General features: G+C 45.2%; 2 protein-coding genes and 1 long non-coding RNA gene across 11 annotated transcripts in view; 2 read left to right on the forward strand and 1 right to left on the reverse strand.

The window, feature by feature from the left end:
• The window catches only part of LOC103348037 (uncharacterized), a 142,532-nt gene extending 125,429 nt beyond the window's left edge, over nt 1–17,103 (reverse strand). For 2 of the 3 annotated variants that reach the window (XR_011389115.1, XR_011389116.1), the window contains exons 1-2: nt 16,964–17,092; nt 16,239–16,478 (exon numbers count right to left, since the gene is read on the reverse strand). This is a non-coding gene — a long non-coding RNA (uncharacterized lncRNA). Of the gene's footprint in view, nt 1–16,238; nt 16,479–16,963 lie in introns of all 3 variants that reach the window. The other variant, XR_011389117.1, reaches the window with a different exon arrangement.
• Nucleotides 14,144–15,868, forward strand: RRS1 (ribosome biogenesis regulator 1 homolog). The gene has a single exon (XM_002710447.5). The coding sequence runs from the start codon at nt 14,263–14,265 to the stop codon at nt 15,370–15,372; it is 1,110 nt and encodes a 369-aa protein (XP_002710493.1). The 5' UTR covers nt 14,144–14,262; the 3' UTR covers nt 15,373–15,868.
• ADHFE1 (alcohol dehydrogenase iron containing 1) overlaps nt 16,627–26,357 on the forward strand; it is a 38,272-nt gene continuing 28,541 nt past the window's right edge. Inside the window, exons 1-7 of one of the 7 annotated variants that reach the window (XM_070075107.1) lie at nt 16,627–16,688; nt 16,800–16,983; nt 20,213–20,250; nt 23,372–23,418; nt 25,311–25,364; nt 25,512–25,666; nt 25,824–26,020. In XM_070075107.1, the coding sequence (XP_069931208.1) occupies nt 25,311–25,364; nt 25,512–25,666; nt 25,824–26,020 (406 nt within the window). In that variant the 5' untranslated portion in view covers nt 16,627–16,688; nt 16,800–16,983; nt 20,213–20,250; nt 23,372–23,418. Of the gene's footprint in view, nt 16,984–17,091; nt 17,223–19,292; nt 20,105–20,212; nt 20,251–23,371; nt 23,419–23,548; nt 23,598–25,310; nt 25,365–25,511; nt 25,667–25,823; nt 26,021–26,357 lie in introns of those variants that run through there. The other 6 variants (XM_051843818.2, XM_051843819.2, XM_051843816.2 and 3 more) reach the window with 6 other exon arrangements.

Here is a 26,357-nt window from a genome sequence, read left to right on the forward strand (position 1 = left end):
TGAATAAATAAATCATATTTACTGGCTAAAATTTTTTAAGCCAGTAAATATCAAAGGCTAGAAAAAAAACAAATTCACAAAAAGTATATCCAATTTCCAAACAAAATTGTTTTAGATGAAGTCAAATGACTTCATCATACACACACACACACACACATATACATATATATATATATATATATATATATATATATATTTGAAAGAAGAAGAAGGAGAGAGAGCGCTGTCATTCACTGGTTCACTCCCCAAGAGCCTGCAACAGCCAGGGTCAAATGGGGCTAAACCTAGGAGCCAGGACCTTAATTCAGGTATCCCACATAAGCAGCAGGAACCCAATTACTTGAGACTTTGTGACTGCCTCCCAGGATCTGCTTTGATGGGAAGCTGAAGTCAGGAGTCAGAACCGAAAATCAAATCCAGTACTCTGCTCTGGGATGTAAGCATCTTAACCACTAGACTAAATGCTTGCTCCTGATGTCCCGCTCTTAAAATGGAATCAAGGGGTGGGCATTTGGCATAGTTAAGATGCTGCCTGGGATGCTTGCATCCCATATCAGAGTGTGTGGACTCAAGTCCCAGCTCCACTTCTGATCCAGCTTCCTGTAAATGCACACCCTGAGAGGCAAAGAAGTGGTGAATCAAGGAGTTGGATCCTTGCTACCCACATGGGAGACCCTGACTGAATACAGTTTTGTAGCTTCAGCCTTACCCAATCCTGGTTATGTTGGGCATTTGGGAAGTGAACCAGTAGATATGAGATTTCACTTTCTCTCTCTCTCTCCATCTCTCTCTTCTCTCCTCTCCTCTCCTCTCCTCTCCTCTCCTCTCCTCTCCTCTCCTCTCCTCTCCTCTCTTCTCTTCTCTTCTCTTCTCTTCTTACCCCCACCTTTAAAATAAAAAATTTAAAGAAAAAGGGGAGAAGTGTAATTACAACTTTAAATCTCTTCTCAAAGTAATACCAGGCATATAAGATTGTATAAGTAAATTCTATTAAATTTTCAAGTAATCAGATGTTCCCAACATATAGAAATTCCACCAGAGATCAGAAAAGAAAATACTCCCCAGGCCGGCGCCGCGGCTCACTTGGCTAGCCCTCTGCCTGCGGCGCCGGCACACCTGGTTCTAGTCCCGGTTGGGGCGCCGGATTCTGTCCTGGTTGCTCCTCTTCCAGTCCAGCTCTCTGCTGTGGCCCGGGAAGGCGGTGGAGGATGGCCCAAGTGCTTGGGCCCTGCACCCGCATGGGAGACCAGGAGAAGCACCTGGCTCCTGCCTTCGGATCAGCGCGGTGCGCCAGCCGCAGTGCACCGGCCACAGCGGCCATTGGAGGGTGAACCAATGGCAAAAGGAAGACCTTTCTCTCTGTCTCTCTCTCTCACTGTCCACTCTGCCTGTCAAAAAAAATAATAATAAAAAGAAATCCAAACTCGACAAGGAGAGTACAAAAAGGAAAGATTATGAGTTCATGTTACCCATGAACATAGATGTGAAATGCAAACAACAAAACATTAGCAAACCAAGTCAAGCAGCATAACAGATGATAGTCTGTCGTGATCACACTGGGCTTATCCCAAGATGAAAAATCGATGAAATGTGTAAATATAAGTTACCACATTAACAGACTAAAAAACATATGATAACTTTAGGCAGAAAAAAATCAATAGTAATCAACACTAATTCTTTATTTTTAAATCTCTGTAAACTAGAAATTGAATAGAATTTCCTCATCTTATATAAGGCATGTACCACAAACCTATAATAAACATCAATTGTTGTTTAGTGAGACAAGGGATTCCTATTGAAACCAGGAATATATAAATATTTGCATGTATTTAATTAAATCAATCTGTCCAAGAAACACCTGCACTCTCATGTGTATCACAACACTATTCTCAATGGCCAAGACATGGAAACAACCTAAGTGCCCACCCACTGATGAAAGGATAAAGAAAACATGGTGCACATCACAATGAAATATTACCCAGCCGGGCCAGCACCACGGCTCACTAGGCTAATCCTCTGCCTAGCGGCGCCGGCACACCAGGTTCTAGTCCTGGTCGGGGCGCCGGATTCTGTCCTGGTTGCCCCTCTTCCAGGCCAGCTCTCTGCTGTGGCCCAGGAGTGCAGTGGAGGATGGTCCAGGTGCTTGGGCCCTGCACCCCATGGGAGACCAGAAAAAGCACCTGGCTCCTGGCTCCTGCCATTGGATCAGCGCGGTGCGCCGGCCGCAGCGCGCTGGCCGCGGCAGCCATTGGAGGGTGAACCAATGGCAAGGGAAGACCTTTCTCTCTGTCTCCCTCTCTCTCTCACTGTCCACTCTGCCTGTCAAAAAAAAAAAAAAAAAGAAAAAGAAATATTACCCAGCCATAAAAAAAGAAGAAAATCCTATTTGCCATAACATGGCTAAAACTGGGTTCATTGTGTTAAGTGAAATAAGCCAGGCACAGAATGACAGATACCACATGTACTCACTCATATGTGAAATCTAAAGAAAGCTGAACTTGCAGAAATTGAGAATAGAATGGTGGTCAGCAGACTGAAGAAAAGTAGGGAGAGGGAGGGAAGAAGAGAGGTTGATTAATGGACACTAAGTTTTAGTTAGATACAAGAAAAACATTCTGGTGTCCTATTGTACGTAGGGTAACAACAAGTAATGGACTGCATTTTTTAACAAGTTAGAAGAGAAATGTTTGCAGAGACAAACATGTTTGCCCTAACTTGAACATCATACACTGCTTACATGTACTGAAACATCACATGGTACCCTGTAAATATGTACAAGTGTGATGCACCAGTTAGAGATGAATTAATAGAGTTCCACCTTCTTATACTGAAATAGCTGTAACAGTGGCAGAGGCTGTAACACTCACTGATATTACATATTTGCTTGTTTCTAACTGCAGTTAGGTGAGCCCACACGATGAGTTCTGGCCAATGGGTTTGCAGGGGACCTGACATGTGTCATTTCTGGGCTGAGACAGAAAGAAGCTGCCATGCTTCTCTCCAGTTGTGCTTCTCCTATGACAGCAATCAAGGGTGGTGTGATTATGAGACACGAACCCTCCAATAAGGGAGGGCAGGGCACCAAGTAAGAGCAGCCACGCCTCCTTCCATCAATGCATGAAATGTGAATGAAAAACACCTCTTCACTGGGTTAAACCACTGGCACTTTGGCTTTTATTTGTTGTTGCAGTACAACTATGTTGATCCCAATTAATATTGATAAGCAGATGGGGGGGTAAATCAAAGAATCAAATCTAAAGAATCTTATGCTAAAAATGTTTTCACACTGTATGTATATGTTTTCTTTTACGTGAATGTGAATTTATCAAGGTTTAATTGTTTTTTATCTGTGAGAAGGGAAAGAATCTGAGGAAGAGAAGAGATAGGACAAGGACTTCTAAGTTTCTACATGGCTTGAAGTTTTCAAAAGCATATGTTTATGTACTACTTGAGTGATTAAATACTTAAGAAAAAAGGTTATTTCTTAAATATAATCCAGGATTGCTTCCAAAACTTCCAGCATTTCACAGCATCCCCCATTAACACCTCCTCACCACCTTCCTCCTGCCTCACACTGGAGAGTGGGAAGGTCCCAGATCAAGAGGATGCTCTTGCACCCAGGCAAACCTGGGACCCCAGCTGATTGCCTTTCCATCAGCACTGTGTGGGAGACAGGGCTATTACCTGACAAGGTCTCGGACTGGCCAATTAATGAGACTAAGTGTTAGAATCCAACTTTGCTGAGTTATGAACAAAATTATATCCAACCTTCAGAAAAGACTCTTTCAGGCCAACCTTCAACACTCGTGATTCCAGAAAAGTCGAATGAGCTCTCTAGTGAAAGCTAGAGTAAACTGGGGGAAAGCACATCATTCTTTCCAGTAATTTCTGGAGATACGGATCCTTCCCCTGTGTGTGTGTGTGTGTGTGTGTGTGTGTATACACGCTAGTTTTTTAAGTTCACTTTTTTAAAATTTTACTTAAATTAAACAAATTTCATATATTTCATATACACAGGATTATTAACAGTGATGATTCCCTCCCTAACCACACATGCTCCCACCCTTCTTCCTTCTTCCCTCTCTTAATTTTTACAACGATCTACTTTCAGTTTAATTTATACTCATAAGATTTACACTACCCTAAGTAAAGAGTTCAGCACAGAGTAAGAAAAAAACATTGTTCCCTAACAGTAGAGACAAGGGCTATAAACAATCATTGAATCTCAGAAGACAGTATGGAGACACCGCAGAAGGCTGCAAATAGATATACCATATGACCCAGCAATCCCACTCCTGGGAATTTACCAAAGGAAATGAAATCAGCATACAAAAGAGTTATCTTTATCTCCATGCTTATTGCAACTAAATTCACAATAGCTAAGATACAGGATCAATCCAGATGTCTATCAACCAATGATTAGGTAAAGATATTATGAGATATACATATGCATATATGTATATATACATATATATAGTATAGAATACTACTCAGCCATAAAAAAGAATGAAATCCTGTCTTTTGCAACAAAATGAATGCAATTGGAAACCATTATACTTAACAAGATAAGCCAGTCCCCCCCCCAAAAAAAAAAAATACCGTACGTGTTCCTTGATCTGTGGTAACTAGTAGAGTATCTAAAATGTAATGTATAAGAAAGAAAAATATCCTTCCATATATTTTTTGACAGGCAGAGTTACACAGTGAGAGATAGAGAGACAGAGAGAAAGGTCTTCCTTTTTCCGTTGGTTCACCCCCCAAGTGGCTGCTACGGCCAGCGCGCTGCACCGATCCAAAGCCAGGAGCCAGGTGCTTCTCCTGGTCTCTTATGCAGGTGCAGGGACCAAGGACCTGGGCCATCCTCCACTGCACTCCTGGGCCACAGCAGAGAGCTGGACTGGAAGAGGAGCAACCGGGACAGAACTGGCGCCACAAGTGGGACTAGAACCCAGGGTGCCGGCACCGCAGGCAGAGGATTAGCCTAGTGAGCTGCGGCGCCAGCCTATCCTTCCCTTTTTAACACTTCATTCTAAAGTACTTTTCCACTAGATTTTATGATGTGTCCTGCAACTTTCTTATACATTATCAGCAATTGGAAAGGAAGTTTTGGGCAAAATTAATGGAAAAATCATTTCAACTTTAAAAGGTATTTCGGGGCTGGCACTGTGGCATGGCGGGTTAAGCCAGCGCCTGCAGTGCCAGCATCCCATATGAGCGTGGGTTCAAGACTCAGCTGCTCCACTTCCAATCCAGCTCTCTGCTATGGCCTGGGAAAGCAGTAGAAGATGGCCCAAGTCCTTGGGCCCCTGCACCTGAGTGGGAGACCCAGAAGAAGCTCCTGGCTCCTGGCTTCAGATCGCCGCAGCTCCGGCCATTACGACCAACTAGGGAATGAACCAGTGGATGGAAGATCTCTCTCTTTCTCTGCCTCTCCTTCTCTCTCTGTGTAACTCTGACTTTCAAATAAATAAATAAATCTTTTAAAAAATAGTTATTTCATTAAGCAGGTTTACTATTTTGCCTGCTACACATGAATATATATTATGTGATTTATAATTTACCATTGAATTTTATTCAAATCATCTAAACCACCTTTACTTCTTTTAAGTTCCTTCTACATGACTTAAAAAATAATTAATGTTCTATTTTAGGTCTTTTTCTGTATAGAAACTTCCACTGAGTTAAGCTAATTATCTTCTGTTTTTAAATACCACACTTCCTCTTTGAACATCTGTGTAAGTAAGATATTTTTCCAGGATAGTTTGGACCATAAATAAAAAAATTCCAGTTATATTAAACTTGAAATTTTGATACCTCAAATGAAGGAAAATCTGAATATTTGAGGACACTCAAATTAGTAAAATATAGGGGCCAGCACCATGGCGTAGTGTGTAAAGCTGCCGCCTGGAACACCAGCATCTCATATGAGCACTAGTTCGAGTCCCAGCTGCTCTACTGATGATTCAGCTCCCTACTAATGGCCTGGGAAAACAGCAGAATATGGCACAAAGACTTGGGCCCCTGCACCCAGGAGGAGACCCAGATGAAGCTCCTGGCTCCTGGCTTCAGCCCGGCTCAGCCCCAGCCATTGTAGCCACTGAGGGAGTGAACCAGTGAGTGGAACAGCTCTCTATCTATCTCTCCTTCTCTTTCTATAACTCTGAGTTTTGAAATAAATAAATAAATCTTTTTTAGAGTAGAGTTATGGACAGTGAGAGAGAGAGACATAAAGGTCTTCCTTCCATTGGTTCACTAACCAAATGGCCACTACGGCCGGCGCTGCGCCAATCCAAAGCCAGAAGCCAGGTGCTTCCTCCTGGTCTCCCATGCAGGTGCAGGGGCCCAAGGACTTGGGCCATCTTCTACTGCTTTCCCAGGCCATAGCAAAGAGCTGGATCGGAAGTGGAGCAGCTGGGACTCAAACTGGCACCCATATGGGATGCCAGCAGTGCAGGTGGTGGCTTTAACTGCTACACCATAGCACCAGCCCCTATGTATTCATCTTTATTTCCACATTAGACCATTAAAAACTAAAATCCTTGAAGGTCAGGACTATAGCTTATTTTTTCAATAGAAATTTGTTGAGTACCAATCAATAAATATTTCTGATACATTTCTAGAATATTCTAGGCACCACAGTTTCTGCAGTGAACATGGCAATGTCTATTCTCAAGAGGAGAGGACAGCAGCCGGCACTGCGGCATAGCAGGTAAAGCCACCGCCTACAGTGCCAGCATCCCATATGGGTGCCGGCTCAAGTCTGGCTGCTCCACTTCCGATCCAACTCTCTGCTTATGGCCTGGGAAAGCAATAGAGGGTGGCCCAAGTCCTTGGGCCCCTGCACCACATGGGAGACTGGGAAGAAGTTCCTGGCTCCTGGCTTTGGATCAGCACAGCTCCAGCCATTGTGGCAAATTGGGGAGTGAACCAGAGGATGGAAGACCTCTCTCTCTCTCTCTCTCCCTCTCTCTCTCTCCCTCTCTCCCTATCTCCCTTTGTTCCTCTCCTCCTCTCCCTCTCTCCCTCTCTCTGCCTTCTCCTCTCTGTGTGTAATTCTAACTTTCAAGTAAACAAATTTTAAAAATCTTTAAAAATAAAAGAAGAGAGGACAAACAATAAAAAAAATAAGGAAGTGCTAGAATGGCAGTAAGATAATGTGATGGCTGCTTTAGGTGGTGAGCTAACATAAGGGAGCAGATTTTCCAGTAAGATTACCATGAACTAAGGATTTTGAGCTTAATTCATTATGTCAAGGCTACAGGCAATTAAAGACTTACAAGAGAAGATCTGGGGCCAGCGCCGCAGCTCAATAGGCTAATCCTCCACCTTGTGGCACCAGCACACGGGGTTCTAGTCCCGGTTGGGGCACTGGATTCTGTCCCGGTTGCCCCTCTTCCAGGCCAGCTCTGTTATGACCCGGGAAGGCAGTGGAGGATGGCCCAAGTCCTTGGGCCCTGCACCCCATGGGAGACCAGGAGAAGCACCTGGCTCCTGCCTTCGGATCAGCGCAGTGCGCCGGCCGCAGTGCACCAGCCGTGGCGGCCATTGGAGGGTGAACCAACAGCAAAAGGAAAACCTTTCTCTCTGTCTCTCTCTCTCACTATCCACTCTGCCTGTCAAAAAAAAAAAAAGAGAGAGAGAGAGAGAGAGAGAGAGAGAGAAGATCTGGAATATTCAAAGCAGCTCCTCAGGTCCTTCCTTCCTGTGATGGACAGACATGGACTCCCCAGCCCAGGCAAATAGGTATGTACCTAATGGTGCAACCCACACACCAGGAAGAATAGTTTTATTACCACTCAAGAAGATAGGATGGGCCGGCGCCGCGGCTCACTAGGCTAATCCTCCGCCTAGCGGCGCCGGCACACCGGGTTCTAGTCCCGGTCGGGGCGCCGGATTCTGTCCCGGTTGCCCCTCTTCCAGGCCAGCCCTCTGCTGTGGCCAGGGAGTGCAGTGGAGGATGGCCCAGGTGCTTGGGCCCTGCACCCCATGGGAGACCAGGAAAAGCACCTGGCTCCTGGCTCCTGCCATCGGATCAGCGCGGTGCGCCGGCCGCAGCGCGCCAGCCGCGGCGGCCATTGGAGGGTGAACCAACGGCAAAAGGAAGACCTTTCTCTCTGTCTCTCTCTCTCACTGTCCACTCTGCCTGTCACAAAAAAAAAAAAAAAAAAAAAAAAATAGGATGGTTTGTAAAGTGTTGCGTATTGGTCAAAAACTCTAATTAACAACCAGGAAGGAAAGCATTTTATAAGAAAACACTACTAGGACACCTGAGGAGTATGGTTTTCAACAAGAGAAATGGATCATTGAGATGTATCATAAAAGCCAACCATTCAAAACCCCTCATTTCTCAGATGAAAAAGCTGAAGTCCGAGACCTAAACTGAACTTCCTTTGAAGTCCTTCTCAGAGAAGGAAATCTGGGACTCATAATAGCAGGTTTGCTTCCCTAGCTGAAAATTCACCATATTGGGATAATGAGGCAAGAGAAATGGATACTGGGAAATGCCAGGAACATTATCTATCCATTGTAAACAGTCAGGTCTCTGTAGGCCTTGGGGAAAGCACCCATGCTATAAGCACTGGATCCTCTGCAACCAAGTGGCTCAGGTGGCCAGAAGAAACTGCAGTGTATTTTCAAATGCTTGACAAGGATACAGTGACACCTACTTGCCACAAAGAGGTTCTTTCCTTTGCCATCTTCCTTTGGCAAGTAAAAAACCCAGGAAAAGAAAAGTGTAAGCTATATATCTTCATAATTTGGGTTTTCCCATGCATTGTTTTCATTTTTCATGGATGTACTCTAAAAGAATAATGGATTACTAATATTTAGAAACATTTTTGGTTCAGAGGGGCTAAGAATTAATATCAATCAAGCATATTCATAACTTTCCTATGCATTCGTTATATCGTCTATTTGGGAAATTTAGAAGAAACATTTGATTGGCATTTCCTTCATATGGAAAGGATTAATACATGTTTCATACAAGGTCTAAAACTGCAAAGAAAAATGAAGTCTCTATGGCAATGAGGTTTCTTTCTTTAAGGAAAGGGTATTCAGGGCTCAGTTGCCAAGTCTGGAGAAAATCTACTCTAAAGCAATTTCTAAAAGTTGTCTAAGTTTTATTAAGGATAATGATGAAAAAATTTCTTACTCTTTGCAATTTTATTCTCATAAATTAGAATGCAATTAAAATGACAGTGTAGTGAGTGACTCTAAGCACCCTGTGTTATTAGATTCTTTCAGCACACTATCCCTAAAATTCTGGAACTTTACATTTCTTTTTCACATCAGTCCTTCATTCATGTATTCACCTTCTTATAAAAGTAAAATATAAAGGTGAACACCAACTTCATTCTTTAGGGGAATAGGTGATGTTTTTATAAATAAAACCATCAGCTAGTAGTGGTTACCTATCTTATAGGTGATGGTAAGATTTTGGCAAATGAGTAATACCACATTTATTAACTTTTGGAAAATAAAAACCATTGAGTCTTTTACAGACAGAAAAACAACTTAAATCAGAAACAAATGTTCACCTTCATTTTTATTTTGCTAAAATTTTAAGTCCTCTGTAGGCGAATATACTATGCTTGCTTGGTAGTGATGTGCTATAGTTTGAATGATTTGGCCCCCACACTCATACAGATATCTAAACCTTAAGGTCAGAATTTAATGGCAGTAAAGGAGTGGAAACTTGCTCCAAATTCAGCATTAAGGATGTGGGCCTTGTGGGGGGTCCCCAGGTCACTCGGATGTATCTTTGGATGTGCCCTCCAGAGATAATTCCTACAAGCAGGTGAAAGCTAGGCCCAGGCCACTCTCTGCTCCATTCATGGCTCACCACATGACCCTCTCTCTGCAAGTGCTCTGCCATTGCCATCTGCCACCCTCACCAGATGTCAATGCAATGGAACTGCCCGATGTTGAACTCGAACCTCCAAAACTGTAAGCTAAATAAAGTTACCTCCAAAACTGTAAGCTTTATAAAGTTAGCTGCCTCCAGTATTTTGTTATTGTAATGAAATGCTTACTATTACATCTGCTTCTACATTAATCATACAAAATCTTACTGTTATATCTTTTTTGTTTCTTTTTCAAATAAAATAATTGATTTTTTAATAATGGATTTTTAGTATAGGTTTCTGACTAGAATGGAAGTACATGAATACAAATTTTGTCTGTGACTAAGAAACTTTCAAAATTAAATTCTCCTTTAAGTATTTCCAAAATACAACTATAAATCAGTGAAAATGAACCATGCAGAAATATGAGTATCAGAAACATTTAAAGGCCCTTTTATGCTATTTTACAGAATTACTGGCTTGTAATTTCCTGCACCAAAATGCTCAAAAATGTATATATTTATATGTGCCCAGCAGGATTAAAGAATGGCTGAATGATCCTCACCAACTTCCACTACCAAAAAGAGTCAACAGAGAAACGTTAGAAAGTAAATATAAGCTAATGTGATATCAGAGAATGAAGAAAGAAGTCACTTACAAAAATGTTTTACTGACCAAAACTATGTTCACTATGTTTTGAGGGAACACAAAAGGTGTTACTTCCGTGTCTTCAACATTCTTGTCCCAGTTTTGAAAAAAACTCTCTCTATAGGCTCACTTTGTTAATGAGAAATTTCACAATAGTTGCTACAAAAAAAAATTGCTTCTTAATTCTGTCCTGCATCTTATTTTTGCCTTTCTAAAAGAATCTTCTTAAAGTTCTGGAGAGACAGCTAAGATGGAATAAAAATGGAAAAGAAATATTGGAAATCAAGCATGAGGAGGACTATATAACACATAACCTTTAAAAAAAGAGTTTTTAAGGCCAAATCATGAACATCCAAGACCAAGAACTGGTAGGTAGAGAGGAAAGTTTCTGAGAAGAGTGATTGGCCAGAGCCTGGAAGGACTACAGAGTCAGGAGACTTAGGAAGCTCCAAAGCAACAAACGCATAGCAGTCAATCTGGGTAATTTAAGAAAGATAAATAAATTTAAGAAAGATAAATAAAGACAATAGTTACAAAGACGTGGGCACAGTTTAAGGAAAGCTACAAAGAACAGTAGTGTTTCAATGGCAGAGAACCATAATCATTCCTAGGCCCACAGGAACCAATACAGCCACAGAACCAGCTCAAATTGGTTCAGTTCTATCAACAGCAGGATGTTGAGTTTTGTTTTGTTTTGTTTTCAGATATCTCTGGGCCAAAAACTGCAAGTTATATAATGTGTATATATAACCTGTGCAGAGAAAGAAGAGGAGCCAGTGTTTCCCCTCCTTGGAATCAAGAGACCAGGGCAAGACCAGAACCTGAACATCAGAACCCCTCCAGAAGCAAGGGGTCTGTTGACCAGGAAGATCTGGTGTTGAAATCCATCTTACCATGCCTTACCATAAATGACCTGGGTTCCAGCCCCCCAATGAAAACTTCACCAGCACTTCCATATGCCAACCTGGCCTACCAAATTCATAAAACCTGCCCCAGAATCCAAAATGGGGGACAGATTTGAGTTTTGCCTCCTGTCTCCTTACAACAAAGCTTCACAATCAAAGCTTTCTTTCCTCAAAAGCCAATGCCATAACATTGGCTTCTACGCAAGGAGATGGCCTTCTGATGACAATCTGCAGAGGGCTAGGGGTAGATATTCCTGACCCCACTCTCTGTATACCTTATGATCTTCCATCCCTGCAGCCCCCTGGCCACGGTCTGGCACATGGTAGTCATTCAGTTAAATGTTTGCGAAGTGAATGAATGAATCAAAAGTCAAGCCAAGGGGTCAGTGTTGTGGTGTAGCAGGTAAAGCCACCGTCCATTTTGCCAACATCCCATCAGGGACAGTTGTGAGTCCCAGCTGCTCCACTTCCCATGCAGCTCCCTGCGAATGGCCTGGGAAAAAGCAGCGGAGGATGGCCTAACTTTTGGGCCACTGCTACCCATATGGGACACTCAAATGAAGCTCCTGGATCCTGTCTTTCGCTTGGCCCAGCCCTGGTGATTGCAGCCATCTAGGGAGTGAACCAGCAGATGGAAAAGCTTGTGTTATCTATGTAACTCTGACTTGAAAATAAATCTTAAAAAAAAAAAAAGTCAAGCCCAAAGAAATCATATCAAAATCCTTAACTCTCTCCTACATCAAATCCCCAAAATTTTAAAGTTCAAGGTAGTCACATAATATGGTCTTTGACCCAAGCTTGGTCCATGGGATGACTTATGTTAAAGAACTGATGCTGGGGGCCGATGCTGTGGCACAGCAGGTTAAAGCCCCAGCCTTGCAACCCCAGCATCCCATATGGGCGCTGGTTTGAGTCCCGGCTGCTCTTCTTCCCATCCAGGTCTCTGCTATGGCCTAGGAAAGCAGTGGAAGATGGCCCAAGTCCTTGGGCCCCTGCGCCCACATGGGAGACCTGGAAGAAGCTCCTGGCTCCTGGCTTCAGCTGAGCTCAGCTCTGGCCATTGCAACCAATTGGGGGAATGAACCAGCGGATGGAAGACCTCTCTCTCTGGCTCTACTTCTCTTTGTAACTGTCTTTCAAATAAATAAAATAATTCTAAAAAAAAAAAAAAGGAACTGATGCTGAGTGCTAAGGCAAAAGTTCAAAGGAAAAAAAAAACAATAAATCTTAAAATAATTTGAGATAAGAGAAAGACAAATCAAGCACAATGCTAAAACTCAACTGAGTGTTTCCTCAGTGCTACCAGGTTCATTTCTACTGGTTGTTTCTGCAGCCCAACCCCCTCCTCAGTAACTCTAGAACCCAGGGAAAAGAAGCTCTCTCCCCCCACCCCTGTAAACCATACGATCAACAGTGACTCCCAAACTTCAATGTACAAATGAATACTAACCACCTGCCGATCTTATCGAAATGTAGGTTCTGATAAATTACTTCTGGGGTGAGACCTGTTCACTCCATATTTCTGACAAGCTCCCAAGTGATGTTGTGCAGCTGGTCAGCTGGCCACACTTTTTGATTATCAGGAGCTTGAAGGACATTTCAGAGAATACATACTGCATGTAGTTTTAAGGGCAGAGTTAAGATGCCTCCTGTTCCCATATATCCTAGTTGTATAACCTTAGAGAAATAATTTTTCTGAAGTCCCTGAGCCTTCCTTTTTCAGCACAAACAACATGCCGAATACACAGCTAATAACAATAATAGCTAATATGTATTGTGTTCTTATTATGCACCACGAACTGTTTCATATTTACAAACTTATGAATAAGACTTAGGTTAGAAAATTTGTCCATAGGCATATTTGTAGGCATAGTACATGACAAACTGAGATCTGATTATAGGCAGTTTGACTCACACCACCTAGAGTATAGCAATACCTCTTCAGATAGCTCCCAGGGCCATTATGAAGATTAAGTAATAATCTGTACTTAACTTTTGTTGGCGTTCCAAGCCCTGATCTAAGCCTCCTCTGAGGCACACTAACCCCTTCATATTTATAACAGCCCCAGCATCAGAACCCCATCTTACAGGCTTTAACATAGGCCCAAGCAAGTCAAACAGTCAAAGCTCAGTGTCACAACCAGAACTGGAAGCCAGGCAGTGTAACTGCAGAGCCCGGCCATCTTTCTCCAGGAGAGGAAAGAAACGCGGGGCTCTGCGGGAGCGCTCTGGGGTCGGCGCGCACCTGCGCCCACTCAGGACAGTTTGCCCGCTCTGCTTAATACAAAAGATAACCAATCTTCTTAGCTTTATGTAAATCTGTGGGATATGTCTTTTTCAGTCCACACCCAGAACCCTGAGAGCGGATTATGACTCTGGTGAAACAATTTGACCCCCTAGAAGCATGATTAGTTAAATATCTTTACAACAGATTTACACTAAAATCGTTAACACCTAGTTGTTCCAGAACCCACATCATCTGCCCCCCATACACATTTGCACGAGCCCGCGCCCCATCCCGGACCGCCTCTCTGACCACCCCTCTGCCTCGCTGCATCCTGGGAGATGCAGTCCCATTCAGGCTCCAGAATTTGTAGTACAGGCTCCTAGCGCCAGTTTACCTGCATCCAGACACGAGCAAAAAGGGGCCGCCTCTAATTCCATCAGCTCTCCAACACCGCCCTCTGCTGGCCCGTTGTCCGTCGTGGGAATGGAGCCGGTTCCGGGTGCTCCGGAAGTGAACCTTTCTCTTCCGGGTTGAGCGTCCGGGCGGACACACGTGGTTGCTGTGCCGGTTTGTGGGTCGGCAGTCGTGAGAGAAGTCGCTTCAACTGTGGCCCCCAAAGTGACTAAGCCGAGCCGGAGCCATGGAGGGCCACAGCGTGGAGGAGCTGCTGGCAAAGGCGGAGAAGGACGAGGCAGAAAAGCTGCAGCGCATCACGGTGCACAAGGAGCTGGAGCTGGAGTTTGACCTGGGCAATCTACTGGCTTCCGACCGGAACCCCCCAACGGGACTGCGGCGGGCGGGACCCGCTCCGGAGGCCGAGCTGCGGGCCCTGGCGCGGGACAACACGCAGCTGCTCATTAACCAGCTGTGGCAGCTGCCGACGGAACGCGTGGAAGAGGCGCTGGTGGCGCGGCTGCCCGAGCCCACCACCCGCCTGCCGCGGGAGAAGCCGGTGCCCCGGCCGCGGCCGCTTACGCGATGGCAGCAGTTCGCGCGCCTCAAGGGCATCCGTCCCAAGAAGAAGACCAACCTGGTTTGGGATGAGGTGAGCGGGCAGTGGCGGCGCCGCTGGGGCTATCAGCGCGCCCGGGACGACACCAAAGAATGGCTGATCGAGGTGCCCGGCGGCGCCGACCCAATGGAGGACCAGTTTGCAAAGCGCATTCAGGCCAAGAAGGAACGGGTGGCCAAGAACGAGCTGAATCGGCTGCGTAACTTGGCCCGCGCGCACAAGACCCAGCTGCCCAGCACGGCCGGCCTGCACCCTACGGGACACCAGAGTAAGGAGGAGCTGGGCCGCGCCATGCAAATAGCCAAGGTCTCCACCGCTTCTCTGGGGCGCTTCCAAGAGCGCCTTCCTAAAGAGAAGGCGCCCCGGGGCTCCGGCAAGAAGAGGAAGTTCCAACCCCTTTTCGGGGACTTTTCGGCTGAGAAAAAGAACCAGCTGGAGCTGCTTCGGGTCATGAACAGCAAGAAGCCCAAGCTGGATGTGACCAAGGCCACCAATAAGCAGATGAGGGAGGAGGACCAAGAGGAGGCCGCCAAGAAGAGGAAGATGAGCCAGAAGGGCAAGAGAAAGGGAGGCCGGCAGGGGTCTGGGGGCCAGCGGAAAGGGGGCCCGCGCAGCCACGGGGGGAAGCGGAAAGGGGGCTCGGGAAGCAAGATGAATTCCGGGCCGCCGGGCTTGGGCGGCAAGAGGCGAGGAGGGGGAGGAGGGGGACAGCGCCCAGGAGGAAAGAGGCGGAAGTAGCAGTTTCACCCTGGGACCCGAACTGTAAACCAAGACCTGCACGTGCCAAATGTTAACATCCAGGGACCATAGGCGGGGGCGGGGGAGGCGGCTGCTGCCTTCCGAGAGCTTGAGGCTGACGGGACGGGATTGCCCTCCCCTCGAGAGCCTGTAAGTTGTCAGTTCTACCGGGTTGATGTTTTCCCCACACCTGAGATTGGCTGGAGATTAAGGATGTGCCAGAGGACGTTAAGAATTAGGGAAACAATGTGTTGATGAAAACTGGGAATGAGTTCTGACAGAGTCATCTTTTTAACTTTGGATATGGGGTGAGGGAGAGCCGGCCACACTTCCCAACCTTAACAGATTGATTTATACATTTCTGCATTATTTTTATAACAAGTATGTAGATTTATCAGCAGTGGGGGAGGTTACAGATATTTTCAGAACTGGGTTTACAAGAAACAGATGTAATGGTTATTTAATAAAGTGTAACTGTATCCAGTGTTGACTTTAACTTTTTTTGACTATTGTGGTAAATGTATAAGGCCAGCAACCTGCATTCCTAGTGTTTTCACTTTCTGAAAACACAAAGCAGTTAAATTATAATGGTTTCAGCAAAGCCACTTTTATTAGAAAAATAACTTCTTTTGGAATCAAATTCAATATTAATAATGTAGTACAATTGGTAGCTGCTTTAAGAAACATTTCATGCTTTACAGCACTGAAAACATTGCTGTAACTCAAGAATTTAAATACCAACAAATCTCATTAATTGAAAAATACTTCAATGTTTCTCAACGTTTATGAATCTACCCTGCTTTTTCCCACTGGGGAAGCCAGTGGCCCACAGAGTCATCCTTAATTGGAACGGTGCTTACACTGACCTGGGCTGGGTTGTTTAGCAGGTGAAACGTTGAAAGCTGTCTTGGGTCTCTTCCCTGTCCCATCAGTTTCTTCCAGCTTGATCTCGGTCAGCTCCTCCGTGTGTAAAGATAAATACTACATTTCCTGAGAACTCTGCCACAGTGCTGGAAGCAATCCAACTGTTTTTGGTCTGACAATGGATAAGAGGCGTTTTGTCTTTTCTTTCTGCTTCATTGGTGTAAGGTTACTTTTAGGAATTGCTATGAAAGAAAAGACTAATTCACACTCCATAGTAATAATTTACAGAAGGTGCAAACATGCAGTTGTTACTGTCTGTATACTTTGCACTGGATAGTTAACTCCCACTGAGACTCAGTTGATTGGGCACTGCCAAGCCTTCCCACCCCCGAGTACAGTGGGGTCATGGCAGGTTTTAACTACTTGCCTTTCACAGCGCGTTTAAAAATCTGGTGACTTCCCCCCCCCCTTTTTTTTTCTGGAGTTTTTTTTTTGGTTTTTGTTATTAGGCCTTGATTCAAACAGTGGGCCCTGTGACAAAAGGTCCCTCTGGCTTTTGTCAGATCCTTGTTTACAGTTAGAACGTTTGAATGCAGTGTCTTGATAATTTAAAAGCCTGTGAGTGGGAAAATACCCTTCCTGGCCTTCCCGCGGCCCCAACAAGTGGGAGGTGAGGGGTTTGGAGTCCAGGGAGACCAGCAGTGCCCAAGACCGGCGGAGCGGTTACCTGCCAGCGCAGTTTCAGAGGTAGGCGGCGAGGTGCAGCTGGGGACAGTGGTTCCGGTTCGGACTCGCGGGAGGGTGGTCCTGAGCCACTGCGGGTTAAAGCTGGGGCTGGTGACCTTGCAGAGGGGGTGGGAGGAGGGCGGAGGCTTGGATTGGCCGACGGCGGGAGGTGGAGCTGGGACCTGCGAGGAAGACCGCGCAGCCATGGCCGCCGCCCGGGCCCGGGTCGCGCACTTGCTGAGGCAACTGCAGCGCGCAGCGTGAGTTGGGGGGCAGCGGGCGGGCAGGGGCCGGAGGACGCTGCCGTGTCTACGCGGGCCCCCGGGCGTGAGCCGCCCGGGCCAGCGCTGCTTCCCGGTACTGCGGGGAAAGGGGGTACCGCAGAGAGTGCTGAGGCGGTGCGCCAGGCAACCTTGCAGGGCTAGGAGAGGCAGGTCTTACCCTGCCTGTCACCGTTAAGGAAACAGTCCCTGGTCCCACGCAGTGGCCAAGACAGACTCGTGTGTCCAGTCAACACATTTATCGAGTGTACATTATGTGCCAGAAGCTGCTCTCGGATCCACGGCATGTAGCGATGAAGGGCTCAGGGGAGAAACAGAGGTGCAAACGGGTAGCATGGGCCTGTGCAGAAAGCAGCAGACAGGTGTAGATGGGAAGAAATGCCATAGATTTGCATGGCACCTACGGGGGAGTCAGGATACTTGACTCTTCCACCCAGGTACATAGCAGTCGCCTGATCAGTACTGGAGTGAGGGCACAAGTCAACCTGGGACATTATGGGAAACTGAGCTGACAGGTGCAGGGAGGTGGGGGAAAGAGGCACTTAGGCATTTCAGGCAGAGACAAGACCAGCACCGGGATGTGAAAGGTGCCCTTCCTGGATCTGAAAGTAGTCAGAACTTCCTTTCATAGAGTATGGTGAGGCTGGAGAAGACATATGGTCCAAGATCATAAACAAGACCCACTGGGCATTTGCCCATGTGCTGCCCACACACCGTCCACTTGTTCTACATGTGCTATTAAGGTTAGTAACCTTAGCCCTTACAGCAACGCTATGCCATACTGCATTGTCCTGCTGTCTCAGAGACAAAGAAAGGCATGAGAATAATCTGTCCAGTGTCAGACAGCTAAGCAAATGGCATAGCCGTAATCTGAACCCCGATACTCTGGCTTTGCGGTCCTCGTTCTTTGGCCTGTGTCGAGGACTTTGAGTAGTACCCTTAGATGATCTAAGGGAAAGCTGTTGAAGTGATACCCCTCCCTGGGAAACGCTGATACCTTGAGAGTTTCCATGAGAAAAGAATTCCATGGTCAAGTAAGCTTGGGAAACTGTCCCAATACTGCCCTCTTGAGAGGATAGGTACACAAGAACATTTGAAGGGCTCTGAGAAATCCTGCAGAAAAGGAAAGAAAAACGTGCAGCTCTGCTTAGATTGCTGGTTTGAGACCTGTCCTCATAGAAGTCTTGCGAGGCACAGTGCTGATGATCACACAGAAAGGGGTGTCCACCTAGGGCCTTGGGGCTCAGAGAAGAGTGCCCTGCAGGACTGATGAAAGGAACAAAAGTTACCCAGAAGAAGAGGGGAGGACAGTATGTTCCAGGCACAGGAAACAACAAGCTCTGGGTTTTGGAAGAGGCTGAGGGAGAAACCAGAAATGAAGAAAGATGGTGGCTCATTCAAGAAAAAGAACAGTGCATTTTCCAGGAGCTCAAACCCAGAGGTAGAGCAGGATGGAGCCAAGTGCAGAGGTCAGCAGGGACAGGGGGCAGCTCTGAACACTTAGGAGCTGTGGGAGCCGATTGGAACTAGGAGTGACATCACTAGAAATACGCCCCCGGCCACAGCATGGGGAATAGAGGCAGCAAACTGGATCCGTGGGAAGCCAGTTAGGACCTTGTTAATAACCCAGATGAAAAATGACACTGGGACCCGGAGAGTGACCAGGGCTGGGAAGAGAGGGTAGATTGGAGTGGAGTAACTCTTCCAGCCTTGATGAGTGGTAGGCTCCAGAGGGCTACAAGGCAGCCAGGCAGAGCCCCAGCACACACAGGACAGGTGCGGCCCCCGAGAAGGCGACCGGGGCCAGGGACACAAACCACAGGTCAGAAGGATCAGAAAGGAGATGAGATAGCTTCAGAGCTTGGGGTGAAGAAAAAAACAGGCGGTAGGGGAGGAAGCATGTGCTCCTAGGGGCATTCTTGCGCATTTCTCTTGCCTTTGCATCTGTTTTCTTGTCCTTGGAGCGCTCCAGGCTGCGAATGCAAAGGCTAGGGGTGGAGCTGCAGCCCGCGGGTCGGCCGGGACCGCCAGGTGGCGGCCCGGAGCTGTGGGAGCGCTCGCTCGCCCAGCTCGGCTCGGCCTCCCCAACTCCCAGAATTTTTGAGAGCTTGACCGCCGTGGAGATCCACCCTTTTCCTTCCTCCCCCACCTCCGTCCGCGGATGTTTTCGTTCCATATTTGAATTTTGGCGGGGTGGAGAGGAAGAGGAGGTCGTGCACTTAACTAGCCGCTGAGGGGCTTTTCCCTAGGACCTGGGCCTCTGGGCCACTAAGAAAGAAACGTCAAACCCAGCAGGAGAAAGAGAAGCCAGAGAAAGGGCAGCCCTCGCGGCGGGAGACGACCGGGACAGGGAAGGGAAGGGAAGGTTCCCAAAGGGAGGACGCGGGAAAGCGGTAGAGAAGCCAACAGAGACGGGAAGACGGGGCGGGGCTCCGCGGGGCAGCAGGTGGCTGGCGTGAGCGCACAGCTTGGAGACGCGAAGGTCGCGACCAAGGAGGCCGCGGGGTCCCGGCAGGGCCTCCCGCAGGCCCGGGTCCACAGCTGGTTTTTAGAGAAACTCCTTGAAGACTTAGAAGGATACAAGGACCGTCCCAACGTGGGGAGGTGTGGAGTAGGGGAGGTCAGCGAATCAGGTTAACCTTGGGATCAGTTTGGTCAAAGCTCCTGCCCTTTTAAGAGACCAGGGACCCCCATCTTCAGCGTGCTTGTACACCCCCGCCAGAAGCGGATCTCGGCTGCTTGGTGACGTTCTGTTGCCAGTGTGTTCGTGCAAGGATGACCCTGGAAAGTTCTGGAAGCACTCTGGGTCAGCTTCCGTTCCCTTGCGGTTTCTGGGGGTTTCTATGGTACAGTGCCTGCCGGTAAGCACCAGCTGGAGGACAACCTAGGGGTAGGATGCAGTGTGTGTTTAAGCCTTCTCTTCGCCTTCCAGTTTCACTTAATATCTTTCTTTTTTTCCTTTTCCCTAGATGCCAGTGCCCAACCCATTCTCATACTTACTCCCAAGGTAATAATAATACATGGTGTGTTTGGATGCCAGCCACAAGCTTGGCTCCCACACTTAGCATTTATGATGCGTTTTGCCAAAGGGGAAAGCAAAAATGGTCAGGGTATGTAAGAGGAAGATTGATGAGGAGAGTTACCTTTTCACTATGAAGCTGGAAACGTGTAGCTCTAACAGTACAGTATTAACTGAATGTGTGCTACTGAGTGCGTGCTTGGCTCAAATATATATTTAATATCATTTACAATGCTTTTTCTATTTAATATAAGTAGAATTATTGGCCAAAGTCAAGAATTCACAGATAGGATTTTAAGAGTGGCTGAGGTCATCAAACAGAATTAATCAGAATGAGCTCTAAGACATCTCTGAAAGAAAGCATAGGGGCTGGCACTGTGGTGCAGAGGGGAAAGCTGCCGCCTACAACACGAGCATCCCATATGGGTGCTGGTTCCAGTCCTGGCTGCTCCACTCCTGATCCAGCTCCTTGATAATGCACCCGGGAAAGCAGCAGAAGATGGCCCAAGTACTTGGGCCCTTGCCACCCACACAGGAAACTTGAATGGAGTTCGAGGCTCCTGGCTCCTGGCTCCTGCCTGGCCCAGCCCTGGCCTCAGCTGTTGCAGCCATCTGAGGAGTGAACCAGCAGATGGAAGACCTCTCTCTGTCTCTCCCTCTCTCGCCCTCTGTAACTCTGCCTTTCAAATAAATTTTTTTAAAAGACAAGGTGATTACTAGAAGAGAGAAATTCTCTGATTCTTAGGTAGCATTCTATTTTTTAATAATTAAAAATAGTGACAAAGTTTTGAGTTCCTGCACACATCATTCATTCTCATACTCCATTGTGCACAGAGCAACAGGAAGCTCATTGTAGTTTCATTGTGTCCTCAGAATGTCACATGAATTACTGGCACAAAAAGAGATTTTGCCTCTTGAAAAGAAAAGGCCAAATCTACACAGCAAGGCAGAAGATGGAAAGGGTGCCGACCATACAGGGTCCTAAGCAGAATCCCAAGGGAAGCAGAGAGTAGCTAACCGAGGGCTTTCCCTGCCCCACACTCACCCTTCATTACCCACCCAGTCATCATCTACGAGGCAGGGGATGCTGAGCCTTTAAGGCCTCCTGGAATATAGAAATATATGCAGAATTTTGTCTTCAGCTGGTTTTCACCAATCCTTAATGTGTTTCAATACGGAATCCATACTTTTTGGGGAATACAATTAGCAATCTAGAGACAGATAATCTCACTGTTTTCTAGGATCCAGGTTTTTTTTTGTTTTGTTTTTTGTTTGTTTTGTTTTGTTTTTTGACAGGCAGAGTGGACAGTGAGAGAGACAGAGAGAAAGGTCTTCCTTTTGCCGTTGGTTCACCCTCCAATGGCCGCCACGGCTGGCGCACTGCGGCCAGCGCACCGCGCTGATCCGAAGGCAGGAGCCAGGTGCTTCTCCTGGTCTCCCATGGGGTGCAGGGCCCAAGCACTTGGGCCGTTCTCCACTGCCTTCCCTGGCCACAGCAGAGAGCTGGCCTGGAAGAGGGGCAACCGGGAAAGAATCCGGCGCCCCTACCGGGACTAGAACCTGGTGTGCCGGCGCCGCAAGGCGGAGGATTAGCCTAGTGAGTTGCAGCGCCAGCCGGATCCAGTTTATGGATAATATATTGCCTAAGCTTTACTAACAGAAATAATAGATTCTATCTTTAAAAAGTAAGGGAGTCCAAGAAATTTGAGTTTTGAGTATGGATACCTTTGCCCTCAGCAAACTTGTCTAGTTCTGACTTCTTACAAAAGTAGTGAAAATTATTCTGTAGGCCTTTTATATTTATCTCATGACTGAAGACTGATATAAATAACTAGATAAAAATTAGGATAAAATTCATTAATAGGACCCTCTTGTTGTTCCAGGATGACAGAAAATTGTTTTTACTATGATTAAAACCTCATACTTTGAAAATATATATAAATGTATAAAAATTTTATTGAATTTCACAAAGAAAGTTAAACTTTTTGTATATGTGTAAGCTTGAGAACTGAAGATATCTTGCTGTAGCAAATTACCTCTATGAAAAAAATCTTATTTTAAAAAAATTATCACAGTGGCTATAAGGTATGTAAACAGGACTTCAAATAATGAATATAGTAATAGCTGTACTTCTAACAATAACCCAACTCTAAATTCTATATAATTTTGATATATTATGTCTTAAATATTTTTTAATTTTTTTGTTTTTGCTTTGTTCTTTTTTGATTTTTTCTCCTATTTTTTAATTTTAATAGGAAAAATGTTTCCAATAACTTTTTCACAAAAGCAGCATCAAGTTAGCAATTTTTTTTTTTGATTCTTTAATGTTTGTTCATTTTTATTTGAAAGGCAAATGATAGAGAGATCTTCTGTCCATGAGCTCACTTCCCAAATTCTACAACAACCAGGGGTGGGCCGAGTGGGAGCCAGGAGTCCTGAACTCCAAACCAGGTTTCCTACGTGAGTAGCAGGAACTCAAGTACTGGAGCCATCATCTGCTGCCTCCCAGGATGCACATTAGCAGGAAGCTGGATGAGAAGCAGAGTAGCCCAGACTTGACCCAGGCACTCACCTGCTGTGCCACAATGCCTGCAGGGTATTTTAAAATTATTTATTCATTTATATATTTGAAAGGCAGAGAAAAAGACAGAGAAAGCTCCATCCACAGATTTACTCCCCAAATGCCTGCAAAGGCCAGGGCTGGGCCAGGCCAAAGCTGGTAGCCTGGAACTCAATCTGGGTCTCCCAAGTGGGTGGCAGGGACCCAATGACTTGTGACGTCACTGCTGCCTCCCAAGGTACACATAAGCAGAAAGCTAGAATCAGGAGCAGAGCTGAGACTCCAATCCATACACTCTGATATGGGATGCAGGTGTCCCAAACTGGAGTCTCAACTACTAGGCCAAATGCTCACCCCTTAAAACGCAGGTTTGAATTTTATGAATTTTGATGTACAACAATGAAACCTTGTTTTGGAAAAGTCTTCAAGGGAAGTGTTGTGTTGACTGCTGTATTTTACTCTCAAATAACAATGGCAACTTGCTACCCACTAGCAATATTTTTGCTTTATTTCTGAGGCCTTCTCTGATGCCACTTTTTACATTTCTAGCTCCTGGACTCTCACCTTCTGGAAGAACAACTGATTATGCCTTTGAGGTAGATGTCATCAGTCTATTCTCCCTTTTATGAAAGCCTTTTAAGAAATTCAACTACAGTATCTTGCTAATGCGTTATTATTTTATTTCACATGTTATTACTTGATGTTCCACCATCTCTATTTGACCAGCCCTGTTCTGTAAGGTGTTAGGATGATGGAGTAATAGTCTTCTGAGAATGTGAGTAATGTCTAGAATACTGTGTTCCATTCAGCCATTAAAACAGCCAAACTCCCAGTTCTACAAACTCTCCAACGTAACTGTGAATGTTACACGATGAATCTTTAGTTTTCTAATTAGAACCACTCAAGAAGAGGTCAGACAAGTCTGTCTGAAGCAAAAGCAAAGGCACATTCAGTTCTGCTACGTTTACGTTTTATCATACTGTAATTGCAAAAGGACTTGTAATTGTTTGTTTAGGTCCCTGTGTCCTCCTGGCCCAGGAGTCCTAAACAGAAAGCTCAGCAGGGGCCTGCTAGTTAACCCACCAGTAGGCAGGCAGTCTAAGGAAGGCCAGTGCTGTGTTCACCAAGAGCTGCCCTGTGGGAGCGCAGTTCCAGTGTTGCCAGGTTATTCAAGAGATAGAAATCTGGACAGTCATATTCGATATTCCCTTATGTTTAATGATTATTAGCAAAGTTTTTAAAAATTAGGAAATTTAAGCATAACACGAATCAAACAAAAAGGCTTTGGGTCAAAAGTGACCCATTTCCATCAAAATAGGTCTTATCTTAGCTGTAACCTTTATGAGACCATGTTTCTGTTATTCAGAGTTACCAGAGCCTAACACAGAGCCTGGAACAGACATCCAGTAGTCTTGGCTGAGAGGGAGAATGGATGGATGGGTGGATGGATGGATGGGTGGGTGGAGGGATGGATGGGTGGATGGATGGATGGATGGAGACTAGATAGATGTATGGATAGATGGATAGGTGGATAAACAACTAAATGGGCAAAAAAATACAGAGACAACTACATTTAAAATCAGAAAGTAAGACATTTGACAGTTAATGTGTAAGTAGGGAAAGGTAGGCTCTTGAAGCTGAGGGAACAACTTAGAGTTGAGATGTGTTTGGAAAAAGATAACTCTGGTAGTGTCCCCCCCACCCCACCCCGCTTATCCTTGGGGGATATGTTCCAAGCCTTCCAATAGATACCTAAAACTGTGGATAGTACCAAACTGTTTACATGCTATATTTTTTCCTATATATTCCTATATTTTTTCCTAAGCACCTATGGTAAAGATTAATTTATAAATTAGGCAGAGATAATATAAATAAGTAACAGATTAACAGTAATTTACCATAGATCCTTGCAATATTAGCATATAATTTTTTCTTTGTATATTAACACAAGAACTTTCACCTTCAAGGAAGCATTTTACAGCTTCTCTTTGATATATCCCAATTGTCAGCATCACTTTGGGGCCATTACTAAGTAAAATAAAGGTAAAGTGAGCATGAGCACTATAATACTGAGACTGTGAATCTGATAACCAAGATGGCTACTAAATAACTAACAGGCAGGTAGCATATACAGCAAAGATACGCTGGCAGAAGGATGTTTCACATCCCAAGCAGAATGGTGTGTAGTTTAAAACTGAGGAATTATTTATTTCTGTTGTGTTCCACTCAATATTTTAAGACCACAGTTGACAACAGGCAACTGAAGTAGAGGAACAAAAGAGAAGGGAGAGCTACTATAATTCCAGTGTGACTGGAGCCAAGGTTTTCTTAAAGAAGTAAGGTGGGTGTGAGACCAGATGAAGACCATCCTAAGGAGCATATCCTTTATTCTCTAGACAGAGAGGAACCTTTTCAGATTTTCAGAAATGGAGTAGCCAACTCACTAATACCCATATACTTAGATATTTTATTTTATTTTTTTTTCCAGATGGCTGTTTCAAATATTAGATATGGAGCAGGAGTTACAAAGGAAGTTGGCATGGTAAGGTTTAGAGGTGCCTACAGTCTCCTGTTGTCAATGTTAAATACCTTTTAAACAAGTACTAACTGGCCACAACAGAATCTGTATTTTAATGTTAACCAATCAAGCCTAATTTATATATATACAATATACTTTTTCTTATTATAGGACCTACAAAATATGGGGGCCAAAAATGTTTGCTTGATGACAGACAAGAACCTCTCCCGGCTGCCTCCTGTCCAAGTAGCTATGGATTCCCTAGTAAAGAATGGCATCCACTTTCAGGTTTATGATAATGTGAGGGTGGAACCCACAGATGCAAGGTATTCTTGTATTATTGCTGTAACTTAATTTAGGCAGAAGCCAAAACATATCACTGTTGTTTCCACCTTGCCCTAGGATTTATTTAATGCCATGGCCATTTGTTTCTGGAAAAAAAAAAAAAAGTGACATGATGATTTTCCTTTTTCCTTCCCCAAGCTTCATGGATGCTATTGAGTTTGCCAAAAAGGGAGCCTTTGATGCCTATGTGGCTGTAGGTGGCGGCTCCACCATGGACACCTGTAAAGCTGCTAATCTGTATGCATCCAGTCCAAACTCTGATTTTCTAGATTACGTCAATGCCCCCATTGGGAAGGGAAAGCCAGTGTGCATGCCTCTGAAGCCTCTGATAGCAGGTAAAGACCATTTGCTTATTTGTTTTGCACTTGGCAAAAGGCCCTGGGAAAAATGTAAGCTAGTCTACACATGGTCTTCAAGAAGGTCATGGAAAAATGCACATTATGACTTTTGAGATTATTTTTTTTTTGTACCAACATAAACTTCTATTTTAATTCCATTTTCCCATGAATTTTTGGGAAGAAACCTTGTATTATGTTTCTGGAACATCTTGACTTGTCCAGACGTCTAATCAGACATAAACCCTGGGTTGGTGGGTTTGTCTCTTCACCCTTCTCAACTATGTCTCCTTTTATCAGCCACTGTGGAGTTTGCCATTTTCTTTCTGGTGTTAAC

This window comes from Oryctolagus cuniculus, chromosome 6 (genome assembly GCF_964237555.1).
Source record: "Oryctolagus cuniculus chromosome 6, mOryCun1.1, whole genome shotgun sequence".
In the NCBI taxonomy this organism is placed as follows: Eukaryota; Metazoa; Chordata; class Mammalia; order Lagomorpha; family Leporidae; genus Oryctolagus; species Oryctolagus cuniculus.